The following is a 24,217-nucleotide window of genomic DNA, read 5'->3' on the forward strand; positions in this document are numbered from 1 at the left end:
AAGCTATTCTTTGTTTTATTTTATTTTAGATACAATCATGATTGCACAACATCGTTAAGCAGACCCGAGAAGTTACGAAAGTTAACGAATCTGAAAGGGTAAAGCAGGTATTAAAATAAATCAGAAACTTTTAGGGTCTCGTAGTTAAGGTGTCGACTTTGGTTGCCCTCAAAGGCTGACTTCGAACATTTTTCCTAGCGACATTATAACGGTTGGTATTATTAAAGATAACGGCGTAGCAACAATTTATCAACGGCCAGGATCTTTATTTATATTAACACAATTCGGTAATAATTAGCCTTTTATATGGACGAATCGTCCTTTTCACCATGTGTCTTTTGAGGCATTCAAGCTACAGACATCACTGCTTCGAGAGCTCTGTTTACATTAACAGCCCCGAAGTAGAGTTACTCATTTGTTTTCCCGTCCTGCCGTTTCGGTTAAGAATAGGATATTCTCTTTTCAAAGCTACTATAGTTGGATGACATCGTTCGATAATTATGTACAAATTCAACTGCGCTCTGCTCAGGGTCGCCCCTGAAACATCATCTTTTTTTTCTAACTAATTCTATTGTTACATTTCTCGTGGAGTGGCTTTAATTAAGCCGATGCATCTGGGAACTTATTAGTTCTGTTCGTAGAAAAGACGCAAGGAATGAACGCTTCCAAAGCCTGTGACTTTCTTGTAGCACTTTTTGAAGTAGTCGTGGTTGTTGTTTTGTGTTCACTGCGTTCCGTCCGCGTTTGTGGTAGCGTCTGTCCGCACGTTACTTTGGAGCACTACCGATCGTAAAACCTGACGCCGTAGACGTCAAGCAAAGCGATGTCGAATAGAAATAGAGTGAGCCGTTTATTCACTGTTGTTGATACTGTTGTTCTGTGTATTCGTTCATAGACACTTTAGGGCCACTTAATTCATTATATCCACGTAAGCTTTCTCAGTTATTGCACGATATTTTGTTACATTCAGGATGGGGCTACTTCTTGCCGTGGCATCATTAAACGCGACCGTAGTAAACGCAGCCAGTTACAACACCTCTGAAGGAGAAATAGTTGATGTTGTGTAATTGTGTCTTGTCGTTCGGCCGTTTCCGTTGCTACACGGTTTGACTGATGGCGACGGATTTGTTACCACACTTAGGAACTAGTTGCGGTGAGCTGCTAAAACTTACTAGCCTGCTACAGTCGGAAAAAACAACCAAATTGCCAGTGGTCGTCAATCGCCCGTAAACCATCAAACGTCCTATTGTTATTGGCTTTTTTTTAAAACAAACGTAATTTATTCACGTTCAAGTTCAGATAGCACTGAAACAATATGGTGATTTGGAGAAATCCCTTCCGACCAACCTAGTCTAGTCATACTGTGATCCTTCGTACGATAGGTAAGGCCAGCAAGGGCCAACTTGTCGTGGTGCATTTAAAAAGCGCCTATGCGCGCCTGACTTTTTTGTTCACACTTATGAGGTTCGCCTCAGCACCGAACAGGAACGGTGCCGCGGCACAGAGAAAATCGTATCTTCCAGACCAGACCAGACCAGACCAGACCAGACCAGATCAGACCAGACCAGTTTCTAGAGCACAGAACGGTTTGATGGACGTTGACAGCTTTGGCGCGGCCGCTGTACCTGTATTCTCTCTCTGGATCATTGGGACAGCTAAACGATAGCTGCAAGGGATGTGAAATTCATGCTGTGAGTGAATATATTATACACGATAACATCGGTTCTCGATCTGTGCATCCCTACGCTCGGGTACGCGCACGTTCACACCCAAGTCATTTGCTATGGAAGTACATTCTGTTATTGTTTGTTCTCGTGGCCTCCATAATAGGGAAATGACATTGGGTTTGGGCGCGGGGGCATTGTTGGCCCTCGACTTGGTCGTAGCAGGGGCAGAATGGACATACGCATTTGCACTAGGATAACGCGTTATGCGTGAACGAGCTTTAGTTGGCGCACAGACCTCGATTAGTTCTGGAAATACTTTTAGTTTACTAAAGGTCGTGCGAATTGCAGACCTACTAGTGTAGCTTGACAGAGCGTTAGAGATGGGCAAAAGTACAGTGAGTCTCCTGTAACAGAAGATTGATTAACGGGCTGAGGCGGGCAACCTGCGAGACAGCCGCAGGCCGACGTGTCTATATTATCGGCGCTGTGGTGCCATAAACAGGGGACTTCAGCTGAAGGCGACGAAGGTTTAACTTATTTCACTGCCTTTGTACTATCATTAAGAGAGAAGCACGCATTTGGTAATTAAGCATACTAGATTAATAAACTGACAATGTAAAGTTACAGGAATATCGCCATTCTGCACTGATATAGTGAGGCGTTTCGCGTAACGATCCACGCTTAAAGACACTCAGCGTAGCCGAACACGTTATAAGGTACACTGATTTGAGTGCATTCTAAAAAAGTTTCAAGTTCGAAGGCGACTTCAGGGGACATGATAGTTTGTTGGCCAGCCTCAGGGTACTGCGGTGGATATAAAAGAGACAGTTGTGCTCATATAAGGCTCATTACCTTCTATCAGTTGTTGTCCGAGACCGACCTGACAACAACAAGTGTTAGGAACTCACATTCAATAGAAACGTCAAAAGTTACTGAATTGCTAGTTAAATTGCAAGTTGATAGACCGAAGGATTCTCAAATGTCGCAGATGTTCGGGTTTTGCGTTTGGGTTCGGAGTTAAAAACCATTAAGATCGCGGGCCTATGCCGTTAAATACTTTTAAAATGTTCAAAGCTTAAAAGACGTGGATTTATGCAAGATTGTTTCAAGGGTTAGTAGAATATTAGTTCTGTGCAAAATTCAACTGGTCCCAACAGAATTTCAACGAAATCTCGGACGGACACACAATAGGACACGATTTCCTGGAAGCACATGACCTTGGATACTGCGTTACGTTCTTGAACGCATCGAGACTTTAAATATAGTATAGGTCTGGTGTTTCGTAACGAGCCGTTGTTGTCCACGCCACCTTTTCCAAAAATAGAATGTACATTTCTTATTTAAAAGGTGGCCGATCGTAATTGATCTACGCCATTTTTAGTGCGCGTTTAAACCATATGGCTTATAGATAACATCTTGGAAGAGTACAGCGTTAACAAAGAGCAGCTCTTATAAAAGCTACAAGGCCACCGTCTTAAAGTTCAGTTTGAAAGGTGAAAGTCGAAACAAAGTTATTGCCTTAAGACAATTTCGAAAACGGGCAGAAGTCTAAAAAGTTGATACCATTATTAATTTACTTTAAAAAGAAATTAGCCAGAACTGGGAGCACTATTGCTAATGATCACATATCATAACGTCTAACCGTCCTTAGCTCAAGAACTATGAGTATCTTACGGCAAACTGGTGCTTTTTGAGTAGAAAATCAGAATTTCTATATTTACAGGCACCAAAACCCCAGATATGGGCTACGATATCACTGGGATACGGTTTCAATATAAGGTACGTTCGAGATTCATGCCTTGGGCAGGCTGACCATGTGTCGAGATCGATGGCCGGTCAGTAGAATAGCAGGGGGACGCGTTATAAAAATAACGAAAGTCGAGACAAATGGCTTTATTTTCTCTAATAAGATCCTACATCGACAAACGGAATAAAGCAAAATTGTGGTCCACCGAGGAGGATGCCGTATCTATGCAAAAGACGATCGCAAGCCGATATGGAAAACTTAATGGCCTAGTATTGTTTTAAAAGAAATTGGCAGAACCCTACACAAAGTATACAGGTAGATGGGTGAGAGTGGATTCGTGATCTGAATTAAATACGATGAGGTCAAACAGATGAACTAGCAGATCCATATTTCGAACGTTGGAGGTCACTCTGGAAACCGGCATTTTAGAATAATAAAACAAAGTTAAGTTCAAAGGGAAACTTTGAATGGTAAGACTATGCCCCAAACTAGTATTTCAATGGCACCAGAATATTCCAAAATGGAATCCAAGTGGCGCCATCGGGAAAGCTCAAGATAATACGCCTTATAATAGGATACTAATAATTATATTATAGTCTTCCTCTAGCTTCTTGCAAGTGTTTTTATCTCTGGACGAAGTGAACGACTGGCAGATCCTCACGAACAAATGTGTCCAAACGATTGAAGGATCCTTTTCAACAAGAATGTACGGGGCATCATAAGCTTCTTATTGTACGAAGAATAAGAAATTTTATATTCATATCTAAATCTATGTTTTACTTATAATTCAATAGATACTGGCTTATTCATTATTACGCTATATACAACGAGGTGTATTGTAGTAATTTACAGATGCTTCCATGCTGGTGCAATAGATAACACAATTGCCTGCTAGAGGCCTGCCATGGTCCAGGTTCGAATCTGGGCGTAGACACATCTCGTCTCAAGCTGGCGAGAACCAGCCATCCCAAGTAACCGTCAACATTTAAGCCTTTCACACGATCAAAACAAATATGAAGTGCCTAGTGTTTAACGTGATAGATCCGACGGAGATCGAGACAGGCAAACTTCTGCAGCGTTGTTTTTACGAGGACTACGAAAAGTTGTTTGCCGTTAGCGTTTAATTGATTTTTAGGTACTTGATGTAATTAGACTTCCTCTAGAAATCATTCTTTCGCCTCTATTTTTTTTTTTCACTGATATGTTCGGAATGGGTGCCATGATCCGAACAGGTATTATACTTTTTATAAGAAAAAAAAAATACTCCATTAATAATCTTTGATCGCTCATTGTAACCTATAGCTTTACTGTTTAGATTTGTAGTAGTACATTTAACTTGTTTTACCAAAAACTTGCGCCGATTACGAAGCTGATATCGTCTAAGAACAATCAGATCATCTATTTAGATAAAACAAAGTGGAATAACAGTTACGACACAATGGAGAGCTTGGGCTATTCACAATATATTATAATTCTAATTCTGAAAGCGATATTTAAGGGAACTAAAGCTCGCTAAACTAATTTCTAAACCTTCTCATAACATAGTGATCTTTTCTTGGGTGTAATTTTAACAGTTTGCTGAAGTAATTCTGCTAACTTAAATGCCAATTCATTACTAAGTAAGTTTAACTCTAGTGATATCGGTGCTAATAGGAAGCGTGTTATGGCGTCGCTGCGTCTCCTTTGATCTCTCATAAAAATCCTATACCAGTATCATCGGTGAATCCAGCAGGAGACACTGGGCGAGGGTAAGACGCTAATGACGAAATTTAAGAGAATACAGATAGACCACATGGAACGCAAACACAAAGGCATTCGAAAACGTAAAGTTACGCAGCTTACGACGTCAAAAAAAAGTAGGTTTAGTGGCAGTTTGGAAATGAAACGTTTTACTTGTTTTATTATTGCGGGGCACCCTGAAGACGAACTGGTCGCTGTTCAGTCCCCTTACGACAGGTGATGTTATTCCTCCATGCCCTTTGTTGGGGTTTGTTATTATAAACTCGTGGACAAATGACGAATTCGGCATTTTCTGACAGGTGCTCTCGTTCTTCTATATGTAAATGTTTAATTGTGTACTTATACTCGTGGCTCGGTCCCTGCATCATGTAACAAGCCTCTGACGGCCGAGAGGGCCGTCTAAAAGTACCATGTCCATTAAAAGAGCTGCATTCTAAATGCCTATCAGAGCGAAATGGATAATAAAGTATCAAAAAAAAAAGGCGGCGGTAGGAGGAAGTATACGTATGAAATTCTGTACTGATTGGCCGTATAGTTTAGATGGCAGCCCGAGAGAGATAGACAGACACGTCACCAAGGCACAAAGCTACTTAGCTAGGTCGGTAATAGACGTTCATATGAAGAATTCTCCGTTCACAGTGGCGTCTTAATGCTTACGATTAGGTACATTGTTTATAGGGTAGAGTCCGTTGGGCTTCATTTGGATCAGGACTGTTTCTTATCAAAATGAAATTGGCATTTTGCATATTGTTTTGATTTGTTTCGTACGTCGGATGAGTTTCATCTTTGATTTATTTTTTTCGCTTTTCGATCTTCTAGACTCTTTTTACTGTTCGTTGCTTTGCACTGGCGTCTCGTTGTTTTCGCCTAACGTGAGGTATCGTCCCGTGAGGAGCAGGGGCAATTTTGTTCCGTGTGGCAACGCTTCACGCTTCCATGTATACATCTTTTGTCCTCACGTTGCGAGCAGCGGCAAGCGTCAGATCACTGCGATGGCATTACCACGAGCAGTAACACGTCCAAACGCGACGTTTCATCGGCCATTCGTTGTCGTCGTCGTCGTCGTCGTCGCCGTCGTCGTCGTCGTCGTCGTCGTCGTCGTCGTCGACTCGTCGACGGTCTCTGCCGTTCGTATTGCATCTTCAGTGGCTGTGGCTTCTTCTGACTTCGGCTAGTCGTTGTTTTTCGTTTTCAACTTCTTTTTTCGCGACTGATTTTATTTGAAATTGGCGCCAGACGTAGCGCCGCCACCTGTGAAGGGAAAGAACTTTACGAGAGACCGAAAGGTACGTTTCAGAAACACGTCGTCGCCGTAGACACCATGGCTCGTGTGATGAGCGGCCACCGGCTTTAGCCAACTGGCTATACGTACATATATAGCCTTAATAAAAAGAGAAACGCGGAGCTTCAGTCCTTGATGGCGAGCAAGATCGAAAGCTAAAGCAAGAACTTTGCAAAAGCACAGCCTGCTCAGGAGTAGTCGACTAATTCAACAATTGCCTACTTCTACAGGGTATATGGACTCAGGGATGTGTCAGTGGGCCGCGTGACCTACAAAGTGTTTAGCTAGATTCAATGTTTGACTTTAGGCAGTCCCTGTATACGCTAGCTAGCTAGCTAGCCAGCTAGCTAGCTAGCGCTGTGACGGAAATGTAGTGGAATGGGTGAGCGACAATTAGACAGCGATTGACAACGTTGTTAGCGATGCATGGATAGTTGTAACGGAAGTTAATTAATTGGATTTTCAGGTCAGAAAAAAAAAGTGTACTTCATCACAGATCTATTGAAAACCGCTGGAATAATTGAAGTCGATATCCCGTAGCGTAAACAAGTATCGTTGTTAAAAAATAGAGATGTTTGCTTAATATCATCTCTAGCCGCATCTCCGGTTACCTAAATATAGCGCGTCTGACGAACAGGATCACTTGTCTAGAAGGCGGGTAATTTAGATTATCGGGGAGACCCTATTCTGTCGCTTTCGACGATTGTTTTTACCCGTTCGCCGCAGCGCTTTACGTGTACGCGCGATTGGTGTGAGCGGCCGTAAGCCGTATATGAATGACAAAGGGAAATTATCGGGGTCGATTGCACCGTACGCTCGTAAACGAGCACGCCAAACATTCTTCGTGACAACCCAGTAGCGTCGGGATGTCGCGCTCGTTATCCGCTGCAATCGCCATCTCTAGCAGAAGCTGTTGTCGAAGCGGACCCGTTGTGCTCCTGTGCATTATCTTAATCCTTAGTAATAAATATTATTCCGCTAAATCTTGGCTAATCTCGTGACATGTTCTAATTGTGCAGAACAGATATATCGTGTGTATATATAAATCGATCTACGTATCGGAGCCTCATGTCCATCTGTACGCCGCTAGAAAACGAATACAATGCCTAGACGTATTATAAATTGGCTGAAAGTGAAATAACGAGCACACGACTTATGTAATTGATCAGTGGGTGAATAACAATCAAAATGGGTCATCGAGAATCGGACTTAGCCCTTCGTCCATATACTTGCATCTCGATACAGAAAGGCGTATTAGGTTAGTTCTGTGACAGGCGAACGTATTCTAAGTAATTCCAGGTAGCTCTACGTTCCGCTAGATCGATATTTGGCCGCTAATTGTCACACAATCAGATAGCAATCGAAATCGAGAGTAAAACCAGCTTCTGACATTTACAATTTGGCGAATCGATATTCAATCAGTTTCTAACGCAAACTAGACCTTGGAGCTTTGGAAGGGAGCATTACATACGGAGCAACACAGGATGTCCTCAAGGGGATCGGGAATGGGCCGGTCTGTCTGTGTCGTCATGAGCATTGTGGCCACCGTCAAGAATAATAGTTCCTTTTTTTCCTTATTTCGTTATGACGCTGTTGCGTGTGTACTGCCGCTAATCACGTTCGAGATACAGTTGTCGATTGGCACGACGATACTGCAAACATTAAATTCATTGTCTCCGCTATCACAAACGTCATCCGAATAATAGATTTCTGGCAATGAACACGGCTCCAACGTCAGCTGTACTGCTAGGTCCACGACGAACAAGGCATGAGTTGGCCGTCTAACGACCGCTGATTGGCCTGCCACTGTTACCTATCTGTTCCACGTGCGATCCTTTCGTTACATTATTTTGACTTTTTGCCCGATTAGTACTAGCCGATGCCACCTAGTCAGTGGCTGTTCACAGCGAATGATGAGCCCGTACGGTCTGCCGAACGCGGTTATGGTTGGTCCATTTTGTCGCTGTCGTATTTACGTTAGCTCTGGTTTTGCTGTCGACTTCCTTCTTCTTGGACGCTCATCATCGCAAAATGGATTGCTGAGGCCGTCCTACCAACGGTCAACCTTTGGCTCTAGCGTCGCTAATGGCACGGCCATTAGTGGGGCGGTCCCATCGTGACGGGCGGCAGCCCGTCGCGAGCGGCCGACCGTTTGTGTTAGCCTCACATCCATCCAAGTAGGAGCGTCCCTTCCCGAAGTGCAGGTCAGAAAAGCGTCCGCAGCAGAACCCAAAATAATCACTGGTCGCAAGTTGACATTGGCTTGAAAACAACAGCTCGCAGAACAGTAGCAACAAGAAGTGTCTGTTCGATTCACAGCTACTACCGCAGCTACTTATACGGTGAACTCACAACGGCTTGCATGGCCCGGGTTGGACCGTCCGCCGGCGATGAACCTCCTTCTTTTATTTATTATTCGTGTGACACTAAAATGAAACAGTTTACTTTCAATAATCACTTATACGATTGCCGTGTGGCTATTCGAATACAACGATCCTTGATCTGAATAATCGATCTCAGTAGATGGGTTTACCTGTTTCGAATGATGGAAATAGCGATGGCTGCAGATGCTGTTTGTCATTATATGTTCCGCTGCCTCCTCTCGGTGTTGTTATATTGTAACATGTAAAGCAGAGAGCGTTTAGCCACATGACTGTGTAAATGGGAGAAGCAGCTCTCGTTTGTCTTTGGTTGGAACCGTATGCGATTGACAAGCGGCGACTGCTGGTACAGCCCCGCTTAGCGCTAGTACTTTTACTAGTTCTAGTTATTATGTAGATCTGTACATGTTCTTGTTAAAAAAAAAAATCCAAATTTTATATATGTGCTATGTATACGCGATTCTGCCATATGCACTCGATCAGTGCACGTAGCAACGCGGTACATTATATTGCGCTGGGAACTGTGAGTAATGTTTTCTTCTAGATTCATCACATAAAGCATACATACAGATGTTTTTAAAAGGGCTCCCAGGTGGTAAAGCCTATATATCTATATTCCTTGTCCGAATGGTATGATACAGTAACATTTTTATGTAACACGTCCTGGAATGATCGTTAGTATGGTATTCTAAGTTCCGTGCGCTTTTCGGACATTATATTTCCTTTTTCTGGGTATGTATATATAAATGTAAGTGCCTTTTCATCGAACCATGTATGACATTGTTCTGTAAAACTGAATAAGTCCTTTTTTGGCTCCGTCATCTGTCCTAGCTGAGCGCAGGGCCGCTTGAATCAGCGAAGTGATTGTAAATGAGATTATTGATAGCATTAGTACGCTAAAATTATCACGCGAATTCAGTTTGCCTAATATGAGGTACTAACAAACAACAGTAATAGGCATAGAATTGTTATGCGTCAAATTGTGTAGTAATTATCAAGCTTATCTGAAGCGAAGTTAGGGCATCGCTGTCAACAGAGCGAGGTCGCCGCATCCAATATACCTATTATCCTTACGCTCATTGCATAATGTCAATCAACTAAACACAATATAAAATTGGTTTCAGTCATTCCTTAAGGGTCGCAAACCGTGCGTTATACAATCTTTTCTATCTGCAGTTTCAGCCATGTCTCCTAATGCGTTATTGGACAATTTTTCTCACTAGAATTCACGCTCTGCTCACGATTCTAGCATAATGATTAATGTCATCCCTAGCGGCCCGACAGGACAGGAGATGGGTGAAGACACTTCGATGCATGTCTGGCGTCTCCACATCAACCGAATCCGCATCAGCAATAACTGCGCAACAGTCTCATCATCACATGCAAGTCACGTACAGAAGACCGCGATCTGCCTGATGGTCCTGTCGTTGGTAACGAGCTGATGTATCACGAACGGTTTTGTGGTCTTCATCTTGTTGATGTTGACGATGGACCGTTCGCACAACAACCGCTACGGCACCCGTAGGTGATAGGGTGTCTCGACAGCATCGAGATATCGACAACGGTAGCCGCGTCTGATTGCTGGTGGTGTCACAAACTCGCTCCGGACATTACGCTCAACAAATTGAAATGTCGCCGAAGCCATTTCACTGTCGTATATCAGACTCTCCGTTACATATTGTATAGCATGTTTGTATTCATCTTGCGCCTCACTTTGTTCTCTAGCCTCGTCTCCGTTAGTCTAATTGCATTGACACCTAACAATTCGTTACCTTAACGATCGACTTGACACAGATGTAGAAGCATCTGGCACTGAGTAACATCGGCAACAATATGCCAACGTAGGTCCTATTTCGAGATAGACGTAGCAATTCAGCTCATAGAGTGAAACCACCGAATGAGTCCTTAGGAATCAATCGGTGTCACGGAAATGACCTAACGTCGGAGCGTCGTATGATAAATGAACGACCATTTTCTTTTTAATATTGGAAACAAACAAACAAACAAACTTTTTGTTTTAAGAGGACCGGTCTTATTCGATTCATTGTAACTGATAGTTGGCTTTAGCGGCTCATCCGAAATCGTTCAGAGCATTCTTTGTACAAATTGACTACGGTCTTCATAGTTTAGTGATGTAAATCACAGATGATCGTTATCGGTGGGGGGGCACTGTACAGTATCAAGTATTCCTTATCTATTGTAGCAATGAACAATGTACAGGTTGAAACGGTGCAGGAGGAAAGTAGCCAATTAACCATTCTCCATTGTACGTAACGCTCGGCTTTTCTAACTGGGGCCTGCTTGCACGCACGATATATGCACGGATCGGATGCGACACTGCATCGACACACGTTAACAGCAGTGTAGATCATACGAGCCTGGAAACTTACGCAAGCCCGCAGAATCACAGAGCACGTACGTGCTCACATAGTTTGCACTGAGCCAGCGATCCCTAAAAGCCATTTTTCTTTAACGCTTCCGGAGCCTTTTACCTTGACATGTACTATAAATATTGACTGTGACCTCTTAACGTGTGCTAACGTACGGTTGTACCCGTTCCGTCAGATACTGCTGTTGCCGCTACTGGCTCAGAGGAAATACTGTGTATTTGAATACGCAACACAAATCCGAACACACATTAGTTGACACGGCAGGACAAAGAACGCATTGTGTACGTTGGCTTCGTTTAAAGATGTGCTTTTTCTGTCGTCTTTAAATATGGCTGCTTCTTCATGTTAGCGTTCAGCCGGCCAACGCGTACACAAAATATCCTGGGGATAGTTTTAACGTTGGTTGTGCCGAAATAAACTACGGCCGTTCGCTGACATACTTGGATGGAACACGCAATGACCATTCTTTTCCGCTTAGAAACGTGCTTTTGCTGTAAGTGTTGGCCTTGTGGATTTTACTTAGAACAAACGCTTTATAGAGAAACTCTTTGTAGAACAACATTCAAATTCAGCTCATCAATATTAGGCAGGCTTAATTGAGTGTGAGACTTGTCGTTCAATGATTAGGCCGTTCATTTTCAGAGCCGTGCGGCACCTGATTCGCACCGTGCAACTTCATTCGTATAACTTCAATTAATTTTAAGCAGTTTTCTTGCAAGGTGGTAGCACGTGTGCCTGTGTGTGTGTGTGTCTGTGTGTGTGAGTGTCTGTGTGTGTGTGTGTGTGTGTGTGTGTGTGTGTGTGTGTGTGTGTGTATTCTAGAACGTATCAAAACCCGTGAAGTAAGCTAAGCAGATTCTAACCTTTCTGACGTAGGGAACAAACAAGACTAATTCAAGCGAGAAATGGAATCTGTTCATAGAAATCAGGTTGATGTCCGTCAGAGATTACTGAATACGTTTTTGCTGTATGCTCTCGTTATACGGACATTGGTGTCATGGCTGGAGCATTTTGTTGTTGTAGACGAAAATGGGCTCGTGGAGACGGAGTGCCGTTGTGCTACGGTGTCGAGCATTTCGGGTTTGTCGTGTGCGTCCTCCGACCGCGGCTGCAGACGGCGTCGCTTCCGCCGTGATCGTGATGCTCGGCGTCTATAGGCAGTGTCCGCTATTGTATTGAATAATAGTGTGTATGGCGGCTTCTGGTGTTGTTCCCGCTTTTCCAGCGGCGCCATATCAAAGTACAAGTTATGACCGGTTCTTTTTTTATTCGCTTTCATCTTTATCCCGTTCGCTTGACTGTACTCTCATGTCAAACAGCATTTTCATTGCTCATGTTATGTTGATGGCTGATGAGAGCGCTGATTGTGATGCTGATGATAAGGACGGCCGCAAAAATCTATGTATAAGGAAGTCGAGGTGGCGGATTGAAGTTGTCCCATAGCATATACATATATATTCTGTGTGCGTTCGAGGCGTTGACCGGTGTGTCCGCCCGAACCGAGGTCATAGTTCTTTGCCAGGCAAAGCTTGGTTCCGCTACGAAGTTACATAGGGATGACTCTGTTAAACCCGTTCATTATGCGATATGATCTAGAGCAACTATCTATCTAGACATAAAAGTATATAAAAAAAAAAGCTTTTCTGTTTGATTATTATACGAATAGTGAGGGATGTATTTTTCAAGATAGTAAAAATATTTTTACCTCGAAGATCTTCCCACAAGTTATACACATTGGAATGTTTATAATACACAAAAAAACATACGCTAGTAGTAGTCTTTAATCATCGAATCGTATCTCCTATATTATATTTCTCGTCAATGAAGCCAAGAAAACAAATAACCGTGGACTCATCATAGACCAAAGATATCGGTAGCTTCGCTAGCACTTTTACGGTTGTCTTCTGGCTCCGGCCCTTCCCGTGCTTCTACTATTGGCGATTTTATACATTAATACAGGCATAAGTAGTTGACCAACTGGCACGTTCAGTCCGGGTCAGGCTATCGTTTGATTTCATCCGAAACGACGGTCCTAACCGCTCTGAGTGATTATGATGACTGCTAGAATGATGACGATGATCTGCATCCGTAATTGTTATTATCTATCTTACTACTGTTCTTTCAGTTCTTCTAAGACGCTTTACACGTACTTACTTCTACCGTCGCATGCGATCGTTATTTTAACGCGGAAAGTAGCAACTTTAATTCGCGGTCAACATTCTGCAAGTCTTGTTCGGTAACGCTGCAACGATCGATTTCAGCACGGACTGTGGCGTCCGTAGCAGTACGCTCACGGGCTCAGCCACACCGTAGCATGGCAGCGGGCTTTTGGTGACACGGATTGTGTAATAGTAGTTCCTTCCGCACGCCGGCAGTTCGCGTCCGTCACTGTTTCTCGTCAAGTCGCATTGCGCCCCGCCAGTTGTCTCTGCTGTCGCACGAGGCACTTCGGGACGGCCGCGACGACACCAGCGGCAAGCCATAGCCAAATTGTTGGCGCGATCCACCGAGTAACAGTCGACAGTCAGCGACGACAACAACCAGCAGCAGCTATTCGACAACGACTTTGTGCCGAGTTGACTAGTTTTCGTCGTCATCGCATCTCGTCGCCTTGCCGTCGTTTGCCTTTGCCTGGCCCTTCACATGCCGCCGCGGTTACGGTTTACGACCTATAGTAGATACGTACGACCGACCGACAATAGCAGTAGCAATAACAACGCAGGGCAGAATAGCACCGCCGCAATGCTTGTTTCGATGGTCTCCGACTGAATCAATTCTGCTCTGAACGCTGCTGCTGTTTCCGACCTGTCGTTGTCCGTTACCACACCGGTTGTTTTGTAGCGACTCGTCTTCGTTAGAGACTAAAGAGACGCAAGCGGTCCGTTCAATTATACCGTTTGGCGTTCGAAAGGCGACAACAGCAGCAGCAGCAGCAGCTCCTGTTACTCGCGCTATTGTTAGCAGAGCCTGACGTCGCCATAGGCTTCTGCCTGCTCGCGGTTGGTTTGTATCACCGTCGACAGAAGCCTGCTGAACAGCTGCTAATGCTGACTGTGATGGCTTTGCATAACGAACAATCGCAACTTCTTACCGTAGTAACAGAAGCAAACCTCGTCTCCGACGAACGTATAGCCGTTCGCTCACTTTATTAATCAACGGCTCAGCCACGATGCCAAATTCGCCCTGTTAGGTTATCCCCATTAAAGTGGCCTAAACCCCCCGAAGTACTGGTGATCATTGGCAGTGACGGCAGCCTACCCTGGTAGTACCCAGCAGCCTTGCGGCTGCTATCGGCTTGTCATTGACCAGTGAGATCTGGGGCATAAGGGGATTTTCGGCGGAAAAAAGGTAGTCACAGGTACCCGCCAGCAGCCTAAGCTATTCCAGAAGTGGCAAAACGACAATAACTAACGCAGATCTAAATAAGCGGAAATGTACCGTAGTCATCTAGACAAAGCAAACACGTTAACACGGTCTTGGTAGCCGACCGGCGCTAATGGTCGTACAGGGCAACAGAAACGCCCAATGTAACTATGTGCCTCTAAGTAGGATCGTAGCGATATCGAAGCTTCGCAATGATGATTGCACTCATTGAACTTGTGACGTGGAACAGGCTGGGGTTCTCAATCAATAGAGATATTTCGATTTTGCTCTCAATTAGAAGTGTCATCAAAACGATGCGATAGTGGATTGCCTATCCCAGGAAATGAGACGCCTTTGATTTCCATAAAAACAAGACGCAACAGTAGTGCTGAGGAAGTAGCACCGGGTGGACTGAGGAAACATCAAGCAGCTGCGAACGAACGATACTTTTTATCGATACCATTTTATAGTACATGTTTATGCGTCATGTTATGATCGGTATTAATTGAGCGGGATAAGAAATGGCGGGTGGGTTCTAATGTTGTTACTGCCATTCCCGCCAGTTGTTGCGGTCGAAGAAACTTTACGAGATGACCGACCTATGCCACGGCGATGAAGTCGCCGACATGGGTTGGCAACGGCGAGCCGCCCTGACATAGTGAAGTGCTTGAGGTAGAAGGAGCAGTGGGAAGGATCATCAGTAGACTTTATTGCTACCTGATTTTGATTGCTTTCGCAGTGGCTACTTTAACACACAATTGTGTGTAATGTATAAAAAGGTGACAGACCTCGAACGATTGGACAAATGCGTAAAAGGTCTTCTCAGAGAGATTAGTTAATGTTCAAACGTCGAAAGTGTGGATATACAGCTGAATATAATGGAACAATATCGAACCCCGCTTATCGATGGTAGTTGAATGAAATCTGTTTATCCCTACTCATATATTAGTTTCTAGATTAAGTTCTATCCTTACACTAAAGGTAAAGTTAGTATCTGAAATAGATCGTTTGCAGTAAACAGACACTGAAACTATTATTATCTACGAAGCCCATCCTATCAACATAAATGGCTGAAAGCTAACCTAACAAAGTTGATTAGTCTTTCCATTTTGAAAATTCTTTTTTATTTTTTCAGGAGTCCTATTATTTTCTAGGTGCATACACTGTAAGAGTTTGTTACCCTTTGATGGAAAAACCAGAAATTGGTAATTCACATGTATAGTGTTAAATTCGGTGCTATAAATCGTTTCGTGCATGGAGATGCCGTAGTAAACAGTCCTCTTGGCCCTGATCGGCTTCAAATCAGCGATTTTCAGTGTCGCTTAGCTACCAGGTTTCTTCCGCCTGCACAACCTCCAAATAAATGAACCGTTCATCTACCTGTCTATCTGAAGGCGAACTACCAAGCAGCTGATTGATTCTATGCATTCGTGAAGACCCGTATTAAGGAAGCGGACAATTTTTCATGCAACGACCTTCTCATCTAGCTGAAAATTGAAAGCAATTTTACCGTTGTTCTTCCAGTTCATGGTGAAGCTGGTGATGGTGACGTTGATCATTACAATTCAACTAACTTATGTGGGTTTATGAGTATGTATATAGCGTTATGTACACGCCATGTTTACGGTCTTCAGCCGACTTCAGGCTTCGCCTGCCGCCGAGACATCGACGTCTGATGAACTTTTCGAAACCCAAATGACTATTCCCAGCATTTTTTTAGACTCTTACTGAGCGTCGATGGAAACAAGCCTAGCGTCTCTAGAGCCAAAGCGAAAATAATTTAGAGCTCATCTATCGTTTACGAGAACGGTTCCGTGTGACGTACTAAACGTTCCGTATTAGCGTTTAGCTGAAAAACGCACCCCATTAACTAACGAGGAATTAAAAGCACAAATGACGAATATCATTAGATAAAAAAACGCTTTGTTAAAGTTACGTACGAAGTAAAATTTTTTATCAAAAGGCAATTTATTTTCGGTCTGTTTGGCTGTTGTGTGATAAATGCAGCCAGCCTACACCGGTCCAAGACTCGAGCAGGCAGCCTAAAAAAAAGGATGAGTGTATCCAATTGAAGTTGTCCGCGTTCGAAGGTAGAAGAGATGTACGATAAGATAGTATTGTGATTGGGGTATTTTTGGGATATGATTGATAGAAAAAAATGGGCAGTTTCGAAATGCCGCAGAAGTCTGAACAGGGTTAATTGCGGCTGTGCATTACTCTTAACAAGTGTTGATTCATTCAGAAGCACGAGCTGCGGTAGAAAAAAATTGGTCCGGCATAAATAAGAACGAGGCTTCTCTTTCTCTAAAAGGATTCTTATGTGCACGTATCGCTGGTTCATATTAAAGTGCTCAAAAACGGCTATCATGAATTTATTAGCAGTCAATCTAGGCAAATCCAGCTTGCTGAAAATAAAACAAAAAAAAAAATGGGAACATTTATAAAGGCACTGGCAAAATATTCGTTTTTAATAAATTGGAAAAACATCTCCGCATCAGTTACTACTAGACGATATTTATGTAGCGGCGAAAGCGCTGAAGAAAACCTAAAATCTGCTTAATGAGTGGACGGCATCCGCACCGTAATATCTGCCCGTATATATATTCAATTACGTACGTAAAACTGCTTTCGAACGGTAGCAAAATATGTGTACGTAAAACAAATAAGTATGAGTAGCATGTCAATTTATTCAGCTCGCGTGACCTGTGTTTACAGGTACTCAATACGGATTCCTTCCTTTATCAGTTTCAGTGTGTTATATCAGCATCTTGACGAGAAGTCAGTAAACTACCGTCGCACAGGAAGATTATCTAATCTTGACTAGTTCCTGTCAACATCGTAGCGGGCACAGAACAATTTAAATGCTATAAAGTCATAATAATATAATTATCTCCAATAATGGCTCAATCCCCAGTAGCTATGTTTTCTCTATACGGGAGCCAGGGAAACCTGCTGCTGAATAATTGTACAAATGTATATATAATCTTATCTATCTAATCTAATCATTACTATATAAACGCGTCTAAATTAAAAGTTCTTCTTATGTTTGTTCAATATAACTATTATAATAACGATTAGAACTTTTAGTCGAGGTTCAAAGCAGTTACTAGTTCTTTTCACGATATCCCCTCACAAGCGCGTCAAGCAATATTGATAGGCACAAGCTCGTTGAGGTATCGATGAGTCGCGCTACACAGGAAAAATTCGAAAGGAATTATACTTGGACCTATTGCAAATCAACAATAGGAAAAACGGTTTAGAACTGGCACAATTTTCAAATGGTGCAGAACGTCCCAAAAAGCCTAACTGCTCCAACTCATCTGGACGATCGATCTTCTTTCATTCCCAAAGCGACCGTTCAGTTCTGCGTTAAAAACCCAGCGGTATTAAAAATGACCTTTTGAGTCATTCTGGTCAATTTTTGTTGCCCTTTAAATCTAGGCCTTCTTGAGGTTTTTCCGCTCTGCGTCATAAAGGCCCTCCCATATTTTTGAAAATCGTCGATTCTGAGCAAAAGAAATGTTTAATTTTCGTTGAAATCGTTCACTATAGAGGGACTGGATAGTAGCTGACCGTCGCTCAAGTTCCGAAAACGACGCGCTTTTGTTTACCAAGGCAAATCTGTTATTCTGTTTTAGAAAGGACTGACTTCCGTTTAATGCCAAGATCAGCAGATGGACCCACACCGATTACGATAGGCAGCTCGTTAGAATTTCTCGAATTTGAACGCATCGTTCTATCTACAAGAGTCAGAACACACATCAGAAGAATACTGAAGAGAAATAGGCGCAGTTTAGGTAACCTTGATCGTGACATGAATCGTATTTGAATTGTTTAAGGTAGCAAACATGGGTTGCCGCCGGCCCTATTCCGTTCAACAGCTTTAGCTAATGACTGGCCTCAACCTTCTTCAGTCATCTGCAGATGGTGTAACAATCAAGATTGCGATATTACGCCGCCATTGATGATAGACGTCGTCCTAATTCCGGCTGCTGCTGTTACGTAATGTGATAACATTTTGCTTAGCTAAATTCGACGTACGTAACACGGAACGTGTAGTAAGTTAAGGAAAGTACTGTTTTTATCATTAAAGTATAAGGCAAGTTCTATGGACGCTCAAAGAGATACCCGGACTCAGCGTCCGACGCAGCAAATAAAGCACTTTGGTGCTAGCGTACGATTCTACGCCTGGTTTCTGAAGCCATACGGAACATCTTCTCGCGTTTGGTTGATGATTATAACTACTTGCTTTTTAAACAAACTTACTGTATAGCTACGGTTATGAAGACAAAATAGCAGGTTAATACGATAGCGAGATGACGATAGAAATGACATGTAGCCATATTGAGTATTAGCATCTCCTGTTCGATCTGAGAAGTTAGCTAACTGACTGCATTGCGCCGCCAAAGGGCGTCTGACATCATTGTTTCTTTGTTACATCAGTGTCGCTATTGATTTTCCAATGCGCTGGCCTCGTAAATGATCACTGTCCCAACTGCTACAAGCAACTAGAGCATGTTCATTCTGGTACATGTCGGCCACGTCGTGGCACAAACGTAATTTTAGTTGGGGTCCTTTCAGCTCAGACGCAGTTTTTTTGGCGGTCTCAGTGCAGCCACGCACTGACGGCTATTGTCGAACTGTGGGTTTGTTGAGCAAAAGCCGTAAGGTGGCGCGAGGGGCGGAGCCTTCGTGCTTCGCATGGGCGGGCATAACATTAGCGCAGGCAACTGGATAAGAGCCGCGGCAAAGGACGACAGACGCTATAGGAACGGGCAAAACGTTCGATGATCGTGCATGTGCTACGAGCTTGGATCACCGATGCTTTTACGTGCTACTCCAATATATATATATATATATTATTGTAGGGCTTGAAGTAATATACAGGCTGGTTTCGTCGAACTCAAGGCCGAATCTATAAAACTCATCATAGTAGTTCTTACATCAATATCATGGAAACTACAATTTCTGACTTTGTTGAAGTGAGTCGAACATTTGCAGAATATAATGGAGAAATACATGCGTCAGGCAGATGCACAATCCTATATCGGGTTTTATTTACGAAGAAGTCCATTAGGACACCTAATTTACAAGCTAAAGGTGAATCTTCGTAACGTTTGTACGTCGGGACACTTTTACTAACGCTGCGGTCTAAGGTGCTTAGTGTACGCGAATACAATGCAGAAACGTACTCAATGTGTACATCTATATCTGGAAATACGAGTACGACTCAGCTGTACGGGTGGACTAAGGCCCCTTTCCAGGCCGATATCGCCGAGAGAAGTCGTATTCGGTTGTTGTTGTTGTTAACAACAAAATTGTTCGTTATACAGAAGCATGATTTTTTTCGCTTATGGACCACGATCAAAAATGCTCTTTGCTCTCAGCGGAGTCTGAAAGGCGTACCTCTGAATCGAACTTTAGTACGGCCTGGCAAACGTTGACCAATCGCTAGTAAATAAAAACAGCGCAAGTCTAAATATTGAAATTTCGTGGATACACTTCCTGCATCACTAGCCCTTATCTATGAGAAGTCCTAATTAGATCAGCTCCTAGCGACCGCTGCAGTAGTTTGTGAACTAGCTACCGGCAACAAACGCTTCGGCTGAAAATGTCGTATGATTTGCAATAGAGCAAATTGGACATTTCCAAATTGTACTTGAAGCAGACGATTGCTTTTTTCAACGTTTCGTAACTTGGCCCGATCATTTGAAGGACCGCGTCCAGTTTTTTATTTGTTTCCAGTATTATATTTCTAGCGCATCTCGTTTTTTGAGTTATCCAATTTAACCAGAGACTAGCAAACGGATCTATTATGTCGAATTCGGGTTAGCGACGGAGAAGCGACGCGACTTTACTTGTCGTTTTGCAATGACGCTGCGTCGGTTGCTTTATCTCGTAGGTTTGGCTACGGGGAAGCCACCAGTTCAAGTCGCAGAGATAACGTCTCGTGTAGCAGAACGATTCCCAGACGCGTTCTAGATTGCTACCCCCAACTCCGGTCTATAACGGGGTTGCTAGTCTGCCGGGAATCTTCATGCACGTACAGATGACGTCTTGTCTGCAACAGCGCGCCATCCTCTTCTGAACGAGGTCTGCATACCATATACGAACATGGTAGTTTTTCAGTAGCCCGTGAGGCGCACCGAATCTTACTTAGACTTCATTCTTTCTTTTTGACAAAGACCATCATTTATCAACAATAAATAGAATGTACATAGAATTATCGCAGCCGCTTCCCGATCAATTTCGGTCATATTTTTCGAAAAAGCCTTCAGCGGACGAGATTATCTTTCACATCCTCTGCTCACTTTGCCCGGCTGCGTTTGCCAATCTAATAGATCGTTCGTACAATGTTGGGTTGTAATTGTATTTTTTACGTTGTAGTGATGGTAAAGGTTGAAAGAAGCTGGCGATGGCAGCAAAACGGTGAAGTGCAATTCCCTTTTCTGCCGTAAGTGGGCAATTAGCTTCGTATCGAATAGAAGCAGTAAAACGTAAGGCTAGAAGGCGTTACTAAAGTTGACTATTGTTTCTTTTATCGCAGCTAGTAAGTTCATATAAAATGTTCTCTGCTTCGGAGCAGGCTTATAATGCCGAACTGCTAAGGCGGCGCTGCGTTGTTTGGCCTCACGGCTGTTCCTGAAGGCCTATATAGTATAGGTCTTAAGGGGGTTTACAAGCGCTCCTAGTTTCCTTTACAGCTCGAAGAAATTGGACCCTCTCAACACTGTGGCCTGACGCTGTTTTTGCTCCTCAAACAATTACGAAGACCCCTAGAAATTTCGATTGAGGCTAAAGAACTAAAACGTATACGTCCACCACGGGTCGGTACGGCTCTGCGGATGAAGCAGATAACCGAAAGATACTGATCTTGTTTGAACGAAAAACCAATTTAGAAGCCTAGGAGTCAATGTCAAATTGGCCGACAGTACCATTAGTCGCAATAGAATAAAAAAACCATTTAGTAATACGATATGTCGTTATTTATGTTGGGTGAAGCGGTTGGGTATGACCCACTACCGACGGCCGAAAAAAACACTTGGGTCTAAGTTACAGTTGAGTGAGTTGCATTAGGATGTGAGTAATAAATAGCTCTATTTACTTGCACTACTAAGAACAGCTAATGGGTGTACATTCACAGAAACTTTCGTGGGTTTGTTTTGTTACAGACGACGAATAGGCTGATACCGATATACTATACACATCGTTATCTATTTACTCAATTAAATAATTTCATATAGGCCGGTAATTTCGGCCAAAGCGAACGTATCTGATCTGAATTATAAGTTTAGTTATTATATTTAAACTTCCTACTATACGGCTAATTAACATGTTTCATTAGTCAATAACGCAGTCCTGTTTTTCTGTATTATAGCCAAGTCTAAATAAGCGACCGGGGTTGATTTGTTCGAATTGTGATACGAACAATACTACGCTATGGCGTAGAAACAATCAGGGAGAGCCCGTCTGTAATGCCTGTGGACTATACTACAAACTGCACGGGGTAAGCCATTTCACTATACTCGTCTTGACTTATTCATAGATAGTGTAGTCTAGATTTATAGCTCAAAAGATTCCGCAGTGTAACTGAAAAAACTATAAATTCTAACCCGTACAATTATTATTGTCGTAGGATATATATATCCCAGGGCAGGAGCTTATCAAAGAGAGCTGTTTGTTCTTTTTTCTTTTTAATATATGCGATCGTAAGTATTTATTTCAAACTTCTCTCAATTCAACATTATCTAGCCTGGAAATAGACGTGAAATTAATGCCACCCAATGCCACAACCACCGCTTAGGTACTAAATGGCTGATTTTTGAAAAAAACACCCGGGTTAATTAAGGTATAAATTATTTGGAAGATTTTCTTGTCCGGCTACTTTGTTCGATCAGATTCAGAAGACCAAAAAAAACTGGTTGACCAACAGTTGGTTTCTGTTTTGTGCTGCAGAACTACTGTCGTATAAAACGGTAATAGTCAGTATCGTAAAATGCCGCTTAACTTTGCTAATTGTTTAGCCATTGTATAGCTAAAGATAAATTGCTTCTAAGACTGGCTCACGAAGGCTGATGAGCTAAAAGCGCTAGAGAAATATATTACAAACGAATCATTCATTCGGGGCAGTTTGTGGAAAAAAAACGTTTTTTCAGTACATAACCCTGATAAAAGGTCGTTCGAACTAAAAAATAAAGTATTTTTTTAAAATAGGTTTTATCGTACACGTTTTGATCGAAGACATGTTTGTATTTAGACTTTGTCAATTAGGTCTTGAACTAAAATAACAAAGAATATATTAAAAACTGTAAAATGTGTCGATCGGTTTTTTGTTGGCAGGCATTTGTAGGTTTGAGCATTTTTGCTCCATGTGTGCAAGCGTCAGTCTTGTCATCTTTAGTACGCCGCTAAGACGTCACATTACGTTAAGGGATATATCATTTTTCGTCAGCAACGACGAATAGGTCTCGCGTAAAATAGCGGTTTTCGTACGGATTCGGCAACGCCACTGGTACAGCAGAATATCGAACTCTACTCAATCAGCTTTGAATAATCTACGGTGTCTGTTTTAGAGTTGTCAGTGAAAGGAAAGCCGCTTTGGGCACAAATTAAAAAGGAAGTATGTTGGCAATGATTCCTATACACGTGTCACCTGCCGAATTATTATGTCTGTCTGCAGTTTACGCTATGCGGAAGGTGGTCTTTTGCTCTGTCTCTTCGTAGGTGAATCGTCCAGCTGCCATGAAGAAGGACGGCATTCAGACGCGGAAACGAAAACCGAAAAGCGTCGACGGTGCGGCTCCGAAAAAAAGTTCGAAAAAATCGTCTGCGTCAGTTGCCTCGGCAACAGGCTATGGCAGCCTAATGTCATCGATGTCTTCAATGAGACACTCAGGCGCCGCGAGCCATCAGTTCTTTGCCACAGACATTGGTGTGGGTTATCCGGGTCTGCAAAGCCAGCACGGGCTAAGCGCTGATCTACGCTTATCTCGTTCAAGCCCCGGTGGTGAGTACTTTTGGTGACGTAACGAGGTTGAAGTTTGATAGTATGTAGATCTGCCTATAAGTGGCTGCGTCCAATGTTATATACTACACAAATGGGTTATGAGCAATGGGTAAACATCTTCTAAAAGGCAGCAAGGACTCAGGCGTAGATAAGAACAATTTCTCTAGCAGTGACGCTTCATTAGCTAACATAGTGGAAATACACTGTTTAGCCCATGGCTATATATATACGAAACGGTTTAAGCCGGTACAGAATCTAAATTTTACACCTTTTGACGGAACAAGAGGTACACCAACTGTTGCCGTAAAAAGTAAAATGGGCCGCACATTTGTAACAAGCGCACAGGAATTACCCGTTTCCGAATATACTATATGGTCTTAAAACTACTTGAATGAGCACAATGGTCTGCGGATACCCAGGCTGGCGTTATAGCATTATAATATAATGCGGTAAGAATTATAAGGATGGCATTAGGATAGAATGAGCTAAATCCGCTCTTGACTGTAGTCATTTGCACACTCCTCCGACTGCCATAATAGGCATGGAATAAAAACCCTTGAGCCTTGTGTACATATAGATGGCTTGCGGCGTACAGCCGATGTTGATATAAGTAAGTTCCAAGTTTTTCTAGCGTAGGTGT

The 24,217-nt window shown here is 42.9% G+C and overlaps 1 protein-coding gene across 1 annotated transcript in view; it reads left to right on the plus strand.

Moving 5' to 3' along the window:
* Positions 1 to 24,217, plus strand: part of LOC111265723 (uncharacterized) — a 97,737-nt gene that overhangs the window by 69,995 nt on the left and 3,525 nt on the right. Inside the window, exons 4-5 of the mRNA XM_022842625.2 lie at positions 21,949 to 22,077; positions 23,295 to 23,577. Of these exons, the coding sequence (XP_022698360.1) occupies positions 21,949 to 22,077; positions 23,295 to 23,577 (412 nt within the window). The remainder of the gene's footprint in view (positions 1 to 21,948; positions 22,078 to 23,294; positions 23,578 to 24,217) is intronic.

Source organism: Varroa jacobsoni, unplaced genomic scaffold (assembly GCF_002532875.2).
Source record: "Varroa jacobsoni isolate VJ856 unplaced genomic scaffold, vjacob_1.0 scaffold_1001, whole genome shotgun sequence".
Lineage (NCBI taxonomy): Eukaryota > Metazoa > Arthropoda > Arachnida > Mesostigmata > Varroidae > Varroa > Varroa jacobsoni.